The 18,894-nt window shown below is 30.0% G+C and overlaps 1 protein-coding gene across 1 annotated transcript; it reads right to left on the minus strand.

Moving 5' to 3' along the window:
* Positions 1-9,642: 9,642 nt before the first annotated feature.
* Positions 9,643-11,318, minus strand: LOC114192462 (adenylate isopentenyltransferase). The gene has a single exon (XM_028082195.1). It carries the CDS (start codon positions 10,962-10,964, stop codon positions 9,993-9,995), a length of 972 nt encoding a protein of 323 aa, XP_027937996.1. The 5' UTR covers positions 10,965-11,318; the 3' UTR covers positions 9,643-9,992.
* Positions 11,319-18,894: the final 7,576 nt, after the last annotated feature.

Below are 18,894 nucleotides of genomic sequence, written 5' to 3' on the forward strand. Positions count from 1 at the left end.
TTCAAAATTATATAATTATAAAATTATGGTTTTATAATTTGAATTAAAAATAAAAAGATATATCATAATTTTATAATTATATAATTTTGAATTAAAATATTAAAATTATTAAAATATAAAATTATATAATTATAAAATATAAATAATAAAATAACACGACAACTGAATAAATTAATCTAACTTGGTTTCTCAGTTTTAAATCGTCTTTTTAAAGTTACAAGTTAAATCACCGATATAGAATCGAAGAAGACATAGATTATTTAAACTGAAAGATAATAAACTCTGTATTAATTTAGTCTCTAGAATGGTACCTGTAGAATATGATATTGCTTTTAAAATTTCAATTTATCCATACATTTACGAAATAATTACAAAGTAATAGTGTTAAAAAACACAAATATTGAATATTTGAAAATTGATATTAAAATATTAAATATTTAAAAAAAAACAAAAATATGAGGCTACCGCCACCAAAATGAGTAATAAGGAAATAACAAATACCATACATCTAAAACATAAAATAAGAAAATAGACAGTTTAACAAGTAAAAAAAAAATGGTTAAAATGGTTATATCATTTATTTACTTTTTAAATTTAGATACCATAATATAACATATTTTAGAATAGAAACACATTTTAATTTCACGTCTAGATTTGAGAATTAAAAATATATTTAATATTAAATAAATATTAACATGCATTATAAAAGAAACCTAGTTATAGATGTATTATATTTCAACTGTAATACTTAGAAGCCAAATTCATTGCATGCTCTTTACATTTTTCAAAAGAAAAAGAAAAAGAAATCTTTAACTTTTGGTATATAACTTTATTATAATGCAAGTATTAATTGTAGCATTATTCATTATCATTAATCATAATAATATTCATAATTACAAAAGTAATTTCCAACAAAATATAAATACGCATATTAAGTATTATTTATTATATTTTTCTGTAATTTTTTAAATCTATTATGATATTTTTAAAAGTGACGTGCAAAATTTCACCCTAATTAGAAGATTTAATGAGTTGCCTTATTCCTCGTGAAATTAATTATATACTTTAGAGATCCTAAGTGATTTTGAACCATGTAACCTTTTAAATGAACTAAATTAATTAAATAACAATAACAGCACAACAAAAGTGATTTTGACAATTTAAGTTAAATTGTTTCTTCACATTCAAACATTGTATATAATTTTTTATGGATAATAAGTTTGTATATACAATGATGAATAATTTGTATATAGTCCAAGTATGAGTCAAAGTTTTATATTAGATAAAATAGACAAAGTTAAACACTATATAAGAATAAATGTCCATAACACTATTGTCTTTAGGGTGGCAATTAGGGACTCCATATGCCCGCAGCACGCCACCCGCGAACCCGCATAAAATTTAAAAAAAAAACACTTGCACTTGTGTATATTAATTACTTTTTTTATGGACTCTTGTCGCGTCGACCCGCAGGCCTGCGAAAAAAACGCGGGGCGGCCCAGGGTAGTGAGCCTGCAGGCCCACAATGGCCCGACCCACATATGCCCGCGACCCGCCGCCCGCGAGCCCGCATAAAATTAAAAAAAAAAAACTTTCACTTGTGTATATTAATTACTTTTTTTTATGAACTCTTGCATTAATGTTTCAAATTCTTGTATAACTGGAAAAGACAAGTATTATGTATTTTTTAATATGCTAAAATTTAAAGAATACATTGTGTGTGTATGTCATAGTATGAATGTGATGAAAATGTTGAATTATCAATTTATCATCTAATTTCCCAAATTTTTTACTTAATTTTGTGAACTTCTTAAAGTTTCCCAATTTTTAAACATTGAAAGTTTTATCATAAAAATTAAAAAAAAAATTAAAATTTTAAAAAAATCGGGCCAGTCAGCGGGCCCGCGAGCCAAAGAATATGCGGGGCGGGTCAGTGTTTGCAGCCCGCATAAAGTGTGCGGGACAGGACGAGCCAGTCTGCGTTGTGCGGGCCGGACCTAAACGGGTCGGGCTGGCCCTATTGTCATCCCTAATTGCCTTAAGGTTTTGGAGTTAAAGTGGTGTCAAAGGTCTTATATGTGTAAGACTAATATCATAATCATATGGAACCACAATTTTTCAATGACTTTATCTATAACCATATGACGTAAAGTATAAACCCAACAGTTGTATCAGAGTCGATGGTTCGGAGTGACTGACCGCATAACCATAACCATAACAAAATTGGATCATCGAAGTGACTGATCGCATAACCATAACAAAAGAGTCACTCATACACCTGAAGAAAAATATATCATATGAAAAAAAAAAAAATTCACCCTTGAGGGAAAATTGTTGGGAATAGGCCAAATGTGAGTCAAAATTCCACATTGGATATAATAGACAAAGTTAAACACTATATAAGAATAAAAACCCATAACACCATTACCTTAAAGTTTTAGACTTAAAATAATGTCAAATGTTTTATATGTGTAGGAGTATGAATTTATCAGACTTCACAAAATACTTAACTATAAATAAATAATTCATATGAACCATAATCCATAAGAGATACAACTATGAAAAAAATTATACACTTCATGCATTCAGAATATCTTTTTTTCCAGAAAGCAGCAGTTATCACAATGTATATTCTCATGATAAATCTTATTAAACAGCTTTACTTGACTTTAAACAACTTTAAATTCAATAGATATGATTTTATAAATTGAAAATGATTTTACACTGTAATTTGACTACGAACAACTATGTAATGTAATGAGTATTTTTTTTTTATTACCTAAAGCATTAGTCATAAAAGTCAGACAATCTCTCGTTTGTACATAATGAATACACTATAAACGGCGATCTATATGTTGGAGTGTCAAAATTTGAATATAAATTAATGAAAACACATGCATTACACTACACACATGTATATTAACTTTTTTTATGATAACAAAAATTAATATTATTATTGTTATTATAATTAAATTAAATATATATTATTTTTATTACAATTAATTTTTATTTATTTTATAGATATTTGTTTTTATTTAAAAAGTGATAAAGTTTAAAAAGTTTGTCAAATAGAAAAAACTAGTTAAATTTAAATAAATCGCCACTTAAAAAGGTAATATTAATTAATAAAATAATTATTTTAATTTTAAAAATATTATTTGAAAAGTAAATTTAAAAAATAAATTTAGACATAGAAAGATGAATTCCCTTTTTATATCGAGATATATATATGTATGAAAACTTTTAGAAGCATAAAAAATATTAAATATATTAAATTTTTAAAAATTATTTTAAAATATATATTTATTTGTATAAATATTAAAAAACAATTAAAGTCCCTGTGACTAGTAAGGCTTGTCGGTAAAGTAAATATAAACTTTATTCTAGCAATAAAAACTTAACACTAAATACACTGCATTATTAAATATTTATTTACCATAAAAGAAACTTATTCTGAAATAAGCTAACAGCAATTGAAAGCAACAATAACAAAATCTTCAACTTTCAGCTTGAAACAATCAATCATCTTTTTTCTGAAACTCAATATTAAGTGAAGAACCATCCAAAACAAACCACAGAATGCCATACAGAAAATATATATATATATATATATATATATATATATATATATATATATATATATATATATATATATATATATATAATTAAATGAAAAAAACTTGGGGAACCGTAGCTCCCTATGTTACACAGAATAGAAGTTCTGTCATTGACTATAAGAAGTGATAAAAATATATTTTGAAATCACTTTGTTAAATAGAAACAAATTTAAAAAAGAATTATTTTGATAAAATAAATTTAATAGTTAATATTAGTAATCAATTTAGAAATTAATTTATAATAAAAAAATATTTTAATTACTTATTATAATATTTTTAAATTATTTTAGTTACTTGTAATTTTTAATTTATAAATTAATATTTAAATTAGTCATTATAATAATTAATTATTTTTTGTCACTAAAACTATTAATTATTCAAAAAAATTTCTTGTATCGATAAATGAAAACTTCTTTGCAAGTTGAGTTTTCTGGTAATGAGAATTAGGAATAAAAGTTCAATAATTTTAATTAAGAGACGTGATTGTTTTTCATTATTGGTGTTCATTTAAGTTGATATATACAATAAGCGTGTTAACCTTCATATAAATATCTAAAAATTATACCAGATACACCAATAAAATTTTGAGAATAAAAAAGTATTGTGAAAGAAAAAAGAGATAACACATGTTGATATGGGGAAGGGTAGAGAAGTTTGTACATAAATATTTGTTCCCTGGAGAAAGAGAAGGAATGTAGCGAGTAAGTAGGAAGTTGATATTAGTTATAAGTTATAGAAGTAGCAGCGGTGCATGAAGAATGTAGGAGTGAAAGGTTAAAGTTGAAATGGTAAAAGAGGTTATTTTTTGAAGAGCAAGAGAAGAAATAAAAAGAAAGGGTTTTTAGTGATTTGTTTAGTGAATTGTAGTAGTGGGTGAGTGACATGGAAGAGCATGCAAAATTGGAAACCCCACATAAGATTGTTGTGGTTGTGATTGTGATTGGGAAGTAAAAGGGTGACACACGCCATTTGATGAACATTGACCCAGCAGTAATGTGGTGTACTGATGCTCCAGACCCATGCCCTATGAGTTTTGTAATAAAATAATACTAGGCTTAGGCAGAGTCATAGGATCATGCGCAAAAAAAATAACCGCACGCGCACTGTCTCTCGAGTCCTCCTCCCTCACACACCACCACAAACCCTGTGTTGGTTCCTCGCTCTTGGACTCTGCTACACACCCATCATGTGTTCCCCCCACTCACCATTTTTTTTATTCATCTTTGGTACATTTGTTTCTTCATATGCCCCAGAGACCTGAGTTTTCCACCCACTCTCTCTCTCTCTCTGCCCTTCAATTCAAGTTTTTGTCTTTCACCCTTCCTCTTGGATCTCCCATCCCACTTTTTATCATTCCCCTTTCTGTCACTGATTTATTGTTTCTTTATCCTTACTTAATTCCTGAACTAACATTCTTAGAAGGACAGCTTCATTAAAACCAGCATGTTCACTTCCAACCATAACTGACACCCACATTATTTCTTCTACTTGGACGACTACTGCACATCGATCAAATACCTCACTTTTCTCCTTCTAATCAATCATTCCACCTTTACCCAACTCCCTCTCTTCCCTTTAAATCCCATTACCTAATTTTTAATCTTTTCAAACAAAACTTCATCTTAATGGATCAACTTATCAGTTTTATTCTGTCACTCTATTTCTCATTTCAAACTCAATCCGTAAGTAATGCACTCCAATCTTTACTACATTATGCACACATTATCATATTCGATAGTATGTTGTTGACTTGAGGGGAAGGTTTTATTTATTCTATTTATGTTATAATTGATTTATATATTAATTTTGGAAGTGTTATGTTCTACAAAGTGGAGATAGAGAACAGCTAAGTGGTAGCTCATCCCAATATGTGGCCAGCCATTCAGAGACTGCAACATTCCTGCTGCATCGTCTGCTTTCCTGCCTTAATTGAGTGATCTGTAAAATACTTCAACTTGCGCTGCATTTCCTTGTAGACTTGTACCAATTTGCAACCAAATACTACTATATAATAAGTTGCATAATAAAATTAAACTCCTCAATAACGGAAAGGCTTCTTCTCAACATGTTTACTTCAGGAGATACCAACAAAAATAATATTACTTTTTCTCCTTAATATAATCTATTCGACCAAGTAGTGGCCACTCGTTAATCATTTTTCAAATTTATAAAACATTCTCACATGTCACTGCAAAATCTTAACCACTCATACTCATCCGCGCCATTTTTAGAACGTATACCCAAACTATATAAATATACGTGTGTGTGTGTGTGTTTTTTTATTGGTCCACAACTAGAAGAAAGTATAGCTTACAGAATATGACAACTACTTATTCTTCAATTCCTTGAAATGCCATTCACCAAGACGTCAAATACAATTTTAATTATAGATGTAAATGTTTATTTAAGATTTTGGAGGGAACTAGATGAAGTTCTCAATTCCTATGGGCAAAATGTGGTGAAAAAAGCTATATATAATGCCAAAATTGTTTTTCACATTTTATAATTTCCTTACCTGTCCCTTTTGTTTCATTACATGGCATTATTTTCCTTAACCTTGGTTCCGAAGGGAAGTAGTGTGTTGTGTTTCCATGCTTCTTCGTGCGCATTGCACATGCACCAATCAATTTGGACATTTCTATTATTTTGTTCGATCTGAGATTACAAGCTGTAGTATAACCTGATAAACCATTAATCTGGCAGCAATATATTAAACCTATTTTAAATTTAGTGCACCACATAAAAGCTTCTGCTTTGTCTTCATCCCACTTTTGCTAACTATCACATTATACTAATGACTTGACATAATACCCTCTTTATACAGCTAACTACGCTACTTTATGTATGTGGTTCCACCTGTGATCCATGTCAGCCAATTTGTGCTCTTCTAGGACGCGTTAAACAATTATGCAGCCTAGGAGCTATTCTTAACACTAAAGAACATGTAATCATGAAATACAGCCACACTACCTAGTTGGACCGAAGAACAAGAGAAACATATGCATGCTCTAGGCAACTTTGTGTTTAGTAATAGCAACTAGTGACAAGCCTGGAATATGAATTTGCCTGGTTGCTCTTCAGAATTCATGGTTTCTAAGTTGGCACTTCTGAAACTCTGGGGTTTCTGAGTTATATTATTATTTTAATAACGTACGAGCATTGAATAATTTGAGCGAATTCCAAAGCGTTGTTGTTGTCTGACTAACACAAAACAATGATGATGCAAGAAAATTAAGCAATGGTACTTAGAGACGTGTGAGCATCCTTATTGTTTTTCACATGGCATATGAATTTGGTTGTTAAATGATTTACGTTGTTTGGGGTTATTATGAGACATTGTTAATTTGGTTTCCTTAAATGCATTTGAGTGTTTGGTGAGAGAAATTTATGATGGGTAAAATTAGAAAGAGATAGATGAGCAAAAGAAGAGAATGGTCGGGGGGGTCCATCCTATGTTGGTATAGTATTCCTCAAAAATGGAAGTGATAACCTAAGAGAAAGGAACGTTTTCTCCTTAACATGCAGGGGTCCCCTTGGACAGATATTGGTTTAGGAGGAGGACCGAAAGAGCATAGAACTTGGCCCCCCCACAGTGACAAAGTACATGAAGTTCGGAGTTCTCGGGGGAGGGACGTGACCAAGGAGAAGATGATACCACCATTTGTCTCATTCTTTCGACTTGTACATTATGCCCAATTTAATTCCCTACACCTGTTTTCAGAAAATTCTCAACTGCTGACCCTAACAATTTGGCCCTTACCACCTAAAATTAACCTCTGATAACACTACCTATGCCTAGTCTGTTCCTCAGTAGCTCTGAAGGAAAACAATTTCAAGGACAGTATCACAAAAAAGGACAACGTGAAGAGAAGGTCAGCACATATACTTGGATTGTAGAACATCAACTAATCACTCACTCCCTTATGCTCATACTTTTCCTTCCATACACCATTAATGCTGTTAAATTCATTTCTTTCTCGTCTACTACATCACATAAGAATAATGCATTTCCTTACCAATCTGCATTTAAAGCTTCCACTTTTATCTTTCATCACACTGTAATTTCTACAATTCTTCTTCTTCTTTTTTATAACAAAGAGCCATTGAGACTTGTTCTCTTCAATAATTCTTCTCTTTCACACTTACTCTAATCATTAAGAGTCCGTTCGGATTTTCGTCATAGAATTTTTAAAATGGGTTTTTTACATTTTTCAAGAGAACCAGAGTGTTGTATCATTGCACTCAATTGGAATGAAATGCTTCCCAAACGTACTCTAAGAAATTAAGTGCTCTAAATTCGATGGTCAAAGATGAGAAATGCATACAATACCTGTATAATATAATGCTAGAATATGTATGCTTCGTGAGTATATAAATGTCATTTTAAATGGATATTTTCATTACCCATCTATTAACAACCAAATATGAATATCAAGTTAACATGAATAAATTTTTTAAACATAAGGTTAAATATTTGAACAAGAGGTGTTTAATTTTGCTTAAATCCATGGTAGAAAAAAATAAACTATGATCGGAACATCTTCAATGTAATTTATCTTTGTTTTGTTATATAAAACGTTGGGTTTAATTTAATTCATATATTCATATATACGCTGTGCTGTGCTGTGTATCGTGTCGTTATTAAGTTGAAATGAGTGGGGCACAATGACACTAGACAAAGAATAAACGATAGGAAGTCCAAGAAAAAGAAAAGATTATCTGGATCTTTAAACGAGTATCTAAAATATTTTAACATATTATTTTGGTTACATTCATAATTAACGCGAGGACATATTATTTAAACAAGTATGTACTAAATTACGTTTACTTATAAAATCGATAACATTTTTATAAAATTTAAAAAACGTGTAGATTTATGTTGTATTTTAATTTTTAGCATTATAAAAAAAAAAATTCAGATTTTTGTATCTTATTTGATTATTCAAATAATGTTAACTTTAAGCGAATCATTGAACTTTAAAACAATCTTGACTGGTCTTATTTAGAAAATATTAGATTTGTTATGAGGAAGAGATATTAGACAAATGGTCTAGATCTTTCTTTCAGTAGAGTATACAAGAGTTGGGGGTATCCAGGATTAGTTTATTAGGATTCCGAATGCTTGAAACTAAAAAGGAGTAGCGTATATAGGATTAGTTTATTAGGATTCTGAATGGTTGTAACTAAAGAATAAGTAAGATTATTCCTCCGCTATTAAAAAAAGGCATGGAAGTCAAAACAAAGAGTTGAAGACGGAACTTTTACGTATATTGAAAATTTACAAATACAACCAATTAAAATGGTAGATTAATATTAAACCATGAAAGTGGAATAAGATGAGTGAATGGGATGAGGAAATTAAATATTGCGAAGGTGGTTGGGTTTATTATGATTAAAAAAAGTTGATGGTGAGTGGTGTTGTGTTGAAGTTAAAGCTGACGTGAATTAAGCAGAGAAAGAGGAGGCGTATCTGGAAGGAAACAGAATGGAGAATGTGTTCCGTTTGATGCATAGATTTGGTGAGTGGGTGACATAAATGCGTTGAGTGGAGACAGAATGAATAGAATTAAGATTTGATTCAACAAAATGACAAATGTTGATGCGAAGCGAGCAGAAAGCAGAAGGAATGTGTTGTGTTGTGAAGGCAGCCAAGACAAATTCAGAATCCGGAGTGCTCATCCCGTTCCTCTTCAGAGCCAAAACACACAAAAGAAAGGAGGAGAGAGAGAAAGGGAGAAAAAAAAAGTGAATGGTTGTCTTTTAGTTAATTCAAAAGAGGGAAAGAATTTGGTCTCATTCCATTTTCCACACTCTTTCTATTCTTCTCATCTCTTATCTCTATAAATATAAACATGGATGAGAGTGCCTGGTTCCTATTTCCTTGCCGTTCCAAACTTTTCTTACGTGATTTTCTCATCATGTCATTCATGCCACTCAGACACACATATATATCAACCTGTTCGACAATGCCATTCACAATTCCGCTTCCAATTTCAATAAATAATAGTAATTATTATTCATAAAAACAAAAAATAAAACCCTACTGCTAACAAAATTTTTCTCAACATCTGCTATACTACTTTCCATTTTTTTTTACAGCCAAATCAGCCTCGAGAAAATTTGTGGATTCGCACGTGCCAAACCTTAACACCCAACAATCCTCCGCAACTCCGAAACCAAAACCCATTCATAATCATTCCTCCCACAGCACAATTCGCAACTCCCATTCCCATTTTTGTTTTGTACATTTTCCGTTCCCCCAATTTTTCCTCCTCCATTTTTTAGGGTTAAATAAACAGATAGAAAAAGAGAAAAAAAAAATGAAAAAAATAAAAAAAAGAGAGTAGGAGTAGTAGCTGGATTTAGCTGGAAGACCTACTCCATCAAGAAGCGTTTCACAATCTTCACGCTTGGTTCCAACACCTGTCTCTCCCATACATCGGACCCATTGTTGGACCCTGACGTCAGCACCACTCGAAACGCTTCCGTAGCGTCGATCCTCCGTAGGTCCCACCCGGCGCGCTTCAACCGTTCGATCTTCTCCATCTGACGCTCCGCCAACTCGCACGTGTTATCCTTGATCGCCCGCACCGCTTCCTCGTACGCACGCTTCCGCAGAGGATCCTCGCCCGGGCCCGCGGGGCCGGCCCAGGGTGGGTACATATTAAAAAAGCGGTCGAACTCGGGAACCCCAATGGCTTTTCTGAGACCGGACCCGGTTCGACGGGAAGCCTCAGGGTCGAAGAACTGAGCCAACTCGTCGACCATCCCCGATTGGAGCATGTCGTCGACTCGGTGGCACAGGTATTGCGATAGCACAGGGAAGGCTATGTCGACCCAGAGGAAGCAACACCTGTACCTCAGCTCGGAGGATATAAGCCCCTCGCCGTGTTGGAAGACGTTGGAGTCGGGCTGGAAGTTTTCCACGAGAAGCGCGTGGACGAAGGAGTTAGAGCCGCCGACGACGATGGGGAGGCAATCCCGGCTGGTGATGTCGTCGATGATGTGGGCAGCGCGGCGACGGAAGTCGACGGGGGAGAACTCCGGGAGGGAGGGGTCGACGTCGCCGAGGAGGTGGTGGGGGACGTCGCGGCGCTGCGCGAGGGGGATCTTGTTGGTGGTGATGTCGAGTCCGCGGTAGACTTGCATTTTGTCGGAGTTGATGATTTCGGAGACGGGGAAGAGGGTGGCGAGGTCGATGGAGAGACGGGACTTGCCGGAGCCGGTGGCGCCCATGATGACAACGACCTTGTCCTTGCGGCGGTGGAAGGAGGCGTCCATGCGAGGCCACCGCTTTATGGGATGGTGACAGCGCTGCGGCTGAGGTTGCAGTATGGAAAGCCTCATAAGAGAAAGAAGATGAAGTGAAATATTGAAATATTAATTGAAATAGGGAAAATGAGGGAAGCGAAAGAAACAGAAAGGGCGTGGGTGTGGAATATTCAGAAATGGCATTGCGAAATGCGAAATTGAATTGCGCACTTAATGCTACTATTATTGTTACTACTACTGTTACAACTCATCCTAGTTTTTGTCGGGAATGCAAGGAGAATAAGGGTTTATTCTTGCATTTGCATTACTACACCGTTTGGTTTCAATGGCTCTCTCTCTCTCTCTCTCTCTCTCTCTCTCTCTGCTCATACTCTGTTGTGAAGTGGAATGAATGAAAGATTGTGCAGAGTGAGAGGAGGGAGAAATGTGGTACCTCTTATTTATTTAAACTCTCCTACATACAATACTGCCACTGTGTCTATCTTTCGTGTTTTTCTTCTAAACAAATATATTCCGTCTTTTCCTTTTTCTTATTTTTAATTCCTCTCAATAAAACACCAATATAAATAACTTCGATATTTTATTTCTCAGACAAAAAACCCTATTGAAAATATTTAAAAGCACACTGCAAACTTTTGGGACTATACCACCACATAGCCTTCTAATTTTAGATACTGTGTTTGTAGCTAGCGCTGTTAACGTTACCCCGCGTAACCTCAATGTGAACCAATGTCTTCCGCAGCAAGGAAAGAAAGGATTTAAATTTTATGCAACCCCTTTTGAGGTTTTATAATATTTTTAATTCACTCAACTTTAATTTTAATTTCTTATAAGTCCTTTTAGTTCCTTCCTATTTTCATTGATTCTAGTTTTTTCTCATTTCAAATAAATTCATAATTTTGGTGCAATTTTTCATTCGCTCTCATTCGTTAATTTTAGTCCAATAACTTATGAACACAACATATTCCTTTTAAGATACCATGTCAAAATATTTAATTAAAACTGTGTAAAACAATAATGGAGTTAACATTGCAGCCTTTCCGAAATAGAAACATCAAAATCTTAAAAGATGTAAATTAAAATCGCATTTTTTTAAATATTAGTGATAATTAAAAGGCCATTCGTATGAGATGGAAAAAAGATTGCAAAACGTGAACATTTTTTGGATGGCCATGTATATAATCTAGGGAGAGTTTTATGACATATTTTTTCTATAACAGAATTATAACTCAGATGTTAAAAGACTTGTTGACACTCAAGTGATTAAGGGAGTTGGGATCTTTTAACAAGAGATGATGAGTATACGAGAATGTGTGTTTTCCCTCAAGAATACAAGTGTTATTTATAGAGTTTTTCAACTCAGAAGTCCAAGTGATAAAATTGATTACCTTAATTAATAATAATCATAACAATATTATGCCAACGCATCTCTTACACTAAGTATTTGTTGTGGGTGGCAGCAATTGTCCCGTGACGGAGGTCAGGTGGGCCGAGTCACAATCGAATCATGGCACTTGGGCTCATACGCTCTTAAGTAGAAAGAGTTGCGCCCTGACTAATAACTATAGCTTTTGGTCAAGTGGGAAGCGCTCGATCCAACAATTGGTATCAAAGTCAAGGTCATGAGTTCAATTCGCAACGGGTAATAGCTGAGGGAGAGATTGTTGCGGGTGACAATCAAATTATAATATACAAGTGAAAACAATCCTTACTTTAAAAACACAATTTTATAATGCTAAATTAAATTTCTTATAATTTTTTAAATAATATTATTAAACTTAATTATTATATTTAAAATATAATTTCTTAGTAACTCTCATACAATGTTGTCTTTAAATTAATCGTTGTATATAAATAATTAACTCTCAACCTCAATTCCTATACTAATTATAAACACACTCAAATTCATCATTCTTTTTTCTTCTTTTAATAGGAGTTAAACACATACACATCAATATAATATATTAAATTTTTTATTCCTATACCAAAATATGAAATATATATTAATAAAATATTTTAAGAGACTAAAAGCACTAAAATTAAAAAAATTTAAATGTATAGCATGTCGCATAAACAAAAAACTATTTATTTAAAAGAATAGTTATGCATATATATATATATATATATATATATATATATATATATATATATATTATTGTTATTTTTCTTTATAATTTTATTGATATTTTTCAAACAACTCCGATCTATTAATAATACATCACAAATTATTCATTATTTATTATATAACTATCATTGTTTTTTTTTTTAAATACAGAGACATGAAGTAGTAGTAGTAGTATATATATCTACAGAAAAACCAACACATTAAAATAATTTTCTTTAAATAATATGGTATAGTTTGAAGTTTTGGAAAGATGAATGACCTAACTTTATAATTTTATTTTATTTGTATGTATTTCTATGATTTCCCAAGTTTGTGAGTTATTTCAAACAATATAATATTACATTGATTGAATTAATAGGTATGAACGTGAGTGGGATAATTCTATTGTTGACAACAATTGACAACAACATAACATAACGTCCTAAATAGTGTGTGTGTGTGAAAATAGAATGAGCCTTTATAAGATTCCTTACTTGAAGTAAATGTTACATGAAATTCTATTTTCTTTTAGTGAACGGTCAAAGAATTCATTACACCTGTATTGCAAGAATGTGACATATGATTTTGGGCGGGCATAATGGAATTGCTCATGCTTTTATGTGAAAAAAATTACTTAATCTCCTTTTTCTCCATTGAATAGTGAAGGTGGTATTAAATTTATGAAGGAGTGTAGGTAGAAAAAAAAAACATATATATATCTAAAAGGACTTTTTTAAAATACAAATCATATAATTTAGTGCTAATACATGTTAAGGACTTTCCTTTGATCCAATACAAATCTTATTAAATTTTATATTTATATATACAAAAATTTAGTTATTTTAAGGATTTTCATTTCATCCAATACAAATCTCATTAAATCTTATTAATTACATATTTAGTTAAAAACAAATTAATTTACTTTTTGACAAGTTAAAATTTCATATTCTGATTTGACCTATATATTGATGGGTCAAGTGAATTAACTTATTTAATAATATTTGTTTCCTTGACATTGTTTCATATATTTATTAGAATAAAATTAAAGTAATTAATTTGACCCACCTATTTATAATAATACAAAACTTATTTCACTAAACCTTAATCATAATTAGGAGGTAATATTATAAAGGTAAAAAGAAACAAATTAAATTGTTAATTAAAATAATTAAATATCAAAATCACTCAAATGTTATTAAAAATATTTTAATCCTAAAATCACAATTAAAAAATAATATTATAAAAATATTAATAAAAATCAAATTATTAACTTATATATCAAGAAGAAAATTAATTATTAAAAACATTCAAATATTATTAAACAACACTATAATATTTAAAAAAAATAGAATCAGAACCTACATAATAAAAAATATATTAAATGATTGTAATGAAAAAAGATATCTATAAAAAAAAAAAACAGTCAATGTGTAGTGCGCACCTCTAACCCAATTTGACTAGTGACATCTTTTTATAATTATAAAAGTTACATAAATTTTCTTTCACTTAAAATATAAAAGTTGTTGCTTCAACACCAATCTCAAAGAATGCAAATGCAAAAAGGGAAAAAAAAAAATTAACATTTTACCTCATAAAAGAAAAGTTATAATTCATTCCAAATAATAATTACACTATTTCATAGTTTAATAGAACATCAATCTCAATTATACTTGGTAGTTATTCCCAATCATATTAAAAATTATATATAATGTCCTCGACTTACTTATATTTAGCAATTTTCATTTTTTATTATTTAACATTCCAACCACCGTATACTTAAGCAGTTAAATTATTCATTAGCTTCTTTTAAAATTTAATCAAATTCAGGTAAGTCTATATAAATTAATTATTAACCATATCTCTTCTAAACGAAACACTCAAATATGAGAACAAAAATATTGAAACCTTATACTTATTAAAACTTGAAAATTTATCGGTGCATATCAATCTTTATCCTTCCACCTTATTGCGAAAGAAAAATGATACTTTAATCTGTTTTTTTTATCTACTTTTAACTCACCACTTTAATCACTATTAGATCATCACATCATATCACTCGAAAGAATCAAAATAAATTATCTAATGATGATTGAAGATATAAGTTAAAAGTGGGTCAAAAAAAAGTGGATTAAACTATCTTTATCCATTGCGAAAACATAATTTGACTACAGAGCAATATTTGACATCTTTCACTATATTTATTTTTATAATTGTGTAGATAATTTATTATCTTTTGACAGCATTATCAATTTTGACATCATCTTCTCCTTATGTCAATAACACCCTCGTAACAAAAGGACAAAAGAATAGGATAAATTATCATTTAAAAATATTAAATAAAATATTCAAAAATATATTTTCCCTTAAATTATTTTTTATTATAAAAATTTATCAATTATCAAAAAAATTTTCTGAAAAAAATAAAGAAAATCACAAGGTCATTTTTTGTTGTATGTTCTCTTTTCTTGGTATAATAAAATTCCTTCACTTGTTTATGTTTCTTTTGTCTTCTTTGTACAATGATTGACTTGACCTTTTTGTGGTTTGTTTATTTGTTATTCTTAAATTTATCTTTAAAGTATCATGAAGTTTTAATCAAATTATTTTTACACCATAAGCTCAAGTTAGTTGCAATTTCACTAAGAAACTTCAAAATATTCAAATAACATTTATGCAACTAAAAAATAATTTTTAACATGTTTTTCATACTTAATGAACCCAATTATAACAAATTATAATTAAAACCATCTTTTAAAGCAAAAAAATCAATTAAGAAGTCAATATTAAAGGCTAAATGAGGACATAATTGTGCACTCATTCATAAGGTAAAGTAAATTTAATATCATACTAACATTTATAAAATATAGTTAAAATAAAATATCATACATAATAAAATTAGACATCAAGATACATAGTTCAAAACCAAAAATCATAAAGGTGTTTATGACTCTTTCATAGACCATCATACACCATACATGACCTTCAGAGGACTCGATGTATTGCGTATAATCTGAGATCACACATTTGTCATACTCACCATTACCTCTCAAGGGTTATAACTATCTTGTGATAAAATCACATAGCCCTCCAAGGAGTACCACAAGGTTAACTTCTTCACTTCCCTAAATATGATATTTTCTTCATATCATCCCGTTTGTTGAGAAGTCTCATTTGGCTCTCTCTAACTAGATATATCTGTTGGGAATTCAAGTGTGAGTCTAAATCACACATTGAGTAAAAATGAGAAAGTTGAGCATCATATAAGGATGAAGACCCATCAATTCATCGTTTTAAGGTTTTGGATTAAAAGTGGTGTCAATCCCATATGTGTGGGTTGTGCTCATGTCTCATTGGTGTTAACTCTTTTCGATTATCCTCTCTCGAAAGACCCGTTAATATATCAACACATCATCAAACATGGCACCCAACGGCATACCTACATATGGACAAATGAAGCCATGACCTTCCCAATTTTTTTTTATATTTATATAATTTCAAATACATTTTTTCAAAAATTAATATTTTTAATATATTTAATATTCTAATTAAATTTTATACATCTATATTTATATATAAGGAAAAGTTTTTTTTTTCACATCTATTTTTCAATTTTATCTTTTAAATAAAATTATTTTATTAATATTATATTTTAAGTGATTATTTGTGTAATTTAACCATTTTTTTATTTGATTATTTTTTAAACTTAATCATTATAAATGAAAATTAATTATAGAAAAAATATAAAAATTATTAATGTTTAATTTTATTATTATAATAATAACAATAATTATAATTTTATTATTTTTTAATTTTCATAAAAAAAGTAAATACAATATTTTTACCCGTTTATATAAAAATTTTGGGATCACTTTTTTTGTTTATGTTTTCATTCAAAAATATCAAGTTGATCTTATAATTTTTTTATTTTCAATTTTGTTTCAATTTTTTATAAAATATGCAATTTTGTTCTTTTTCGTTAAATTTTTTGAATCGAACCAATGTTTTTTCATTAAAATATAAGTTGTGAATAAGGATGTTTTGCTTTGATGGTGTAATTGATATAATCATATGGTCAATTTTGATGAAAAATCATTGCTCCGCTTCAAAAGATTTAACAAAAAAAAATACAAATTGCATCAATTTTAAAGATATCGAAACTAAATTGATACTCAAAAACACCAAAGAATCAACTACTCTTTTAAACGAAAAAATATATCAAAAGAATAATTCAACCAAAATTTTATCATTTCTAAAATATTGGCCGAAAATTTACTGCTGACACCCAAACATAACTGGAGTTCACTATCTAAGAAATTCACTAACTTTGAATTTTAATCCGGCGCATGTTGCCCAGTATTACACCAAAAAATAAAAGATCTTAATTTCTCTATACTAAGTTATCCGATTTGACTTTCTAAATAATTTTCATCTTTCATTTTGTATAAATGTCATGTTAGTTTAAAAATCCTCATAAATTTTTTTTTGAATATCCTATTATAGTCTAATCTATTTCACCGATTCAAATGAAGTGATCTACCAATCACTTTTTTTATAATATATATAATTATATTTTATAATTTATAATTTTATTATAGATAAATATTTTATTTTGTAAAATAATTTTTGTAAGTAGTTATTTTAATTTAAAAAATAATTAAATTTAAAAAGCGGTTAAATTAAAAAAAAGAAATCACTTAAAAATAAAATTGGTAAAATTAATTTAAAAAACATTATTTAAAAGTTAAAATTTCTTTTACATAATAATATAGAAGTATAGATACAGCTTAGTACTGTAACTTATTTATTATAACTGATTCAAAAAAAAAAATCATATTTTTAAATCATAAAGTGTGATGATATTAGAAGAAAAGAGCACGAGCATGACATACGAAGAAGAGAAATGTTGTCTGAATGAAAAGTATCTGAAATGGTTGGAATAGAAGAAGAAAATAAGACAGACCAAAAACATAAGAGTAAGTAATTGAAGACACTAATGTTTTGAATAATGTGGTATGCATGCTCTCCCTGGATACTAAGAGGCTACGCCATGATGTTCTGCCCCTAACTGTGAAGAAGGCTGTGGGATATGGTCCACTTTGGTCGCTTATGCCAAGGGCACAAAGGCATGGCTTATGCTCTGCATTAACCTTCTCATTGGTGTGTCTATATATAAACACAAACAGGTTTTAGTTTTCACTACTCTCACTTTTCAAGGTCTCGTGTGCTTCACTGCTATAACTAGATTATGCACCATGCATGCCTTGGCCTTCTAATTTCTGACACCAAGCGTGCCTTTCCACCCTCCACTCTCATTCATAAACATGCTTCTATATGCATATTTTAAAATGGATGATAGATAAGTTTATGGAACAACTTAGAATAATATTAGAAGTTGGGAGAGGAGAAAAAGATAAATATTAACCACAGTGATATTAAAAGTAAATAGCAATGTGAAATAAAAATTTATTATATATTTGATATCATTAATTTAAATTTTAGACTATATTTTAACTTTTGTTTTTTCAAAAAAATAAATAAATGTAAAAGCATGTTTGAAAATATAATTTTAAAGAATAAATAAAATGAAATAATGTTTCTTCTAATTACTAGTTTACTCCAACCCACTTTAATAGAATAATAATAATGGTGTGAGTAAAACTTAAAGTTTTTAAACAAATTATCCATCCCAATAATAGTAGAAAGTAATTGTACAATTTTCATAAGAAAAATACTCTTATACCCTTCACCTTCTTTTTCAAACCAAGTGTAGTAATGATATTATAAAAGGTATGAGGTATGAGTGGCAACTATATGAAACAACATTAAAAATCATAAATCAGCAACAAATAATGATGAACGGAATGATATGTTAAGGTATATTTGAATGTCATGCGCATGCAT

This window comes from Vigna unguiculata, chromosome 7 (assembly GCF_004118075.2).
Source record: "Vigna unguiculata cultivar IT97K-499-35 chromosome 7, ASM411807v1, whole genome shotgun sequence".
Taxonomy (NCBI): domain Eukaryota; kingdom Viridiplantae; phylum Streptophyta; class Magnoliopsida; order Fabales; family Fabaceae; genus Vigna; species Vigna unguiculata.

What these genes read in the sequence shown, in the direction of transcription:
- LOC114192462 (XM_028082195.1), bottom strand. Translation starts at nt 10,964, where the DNA reads ATGAGGCTTTCCATACTGCAACCTCAGCCGCAGCGCTGTCACCATCCC.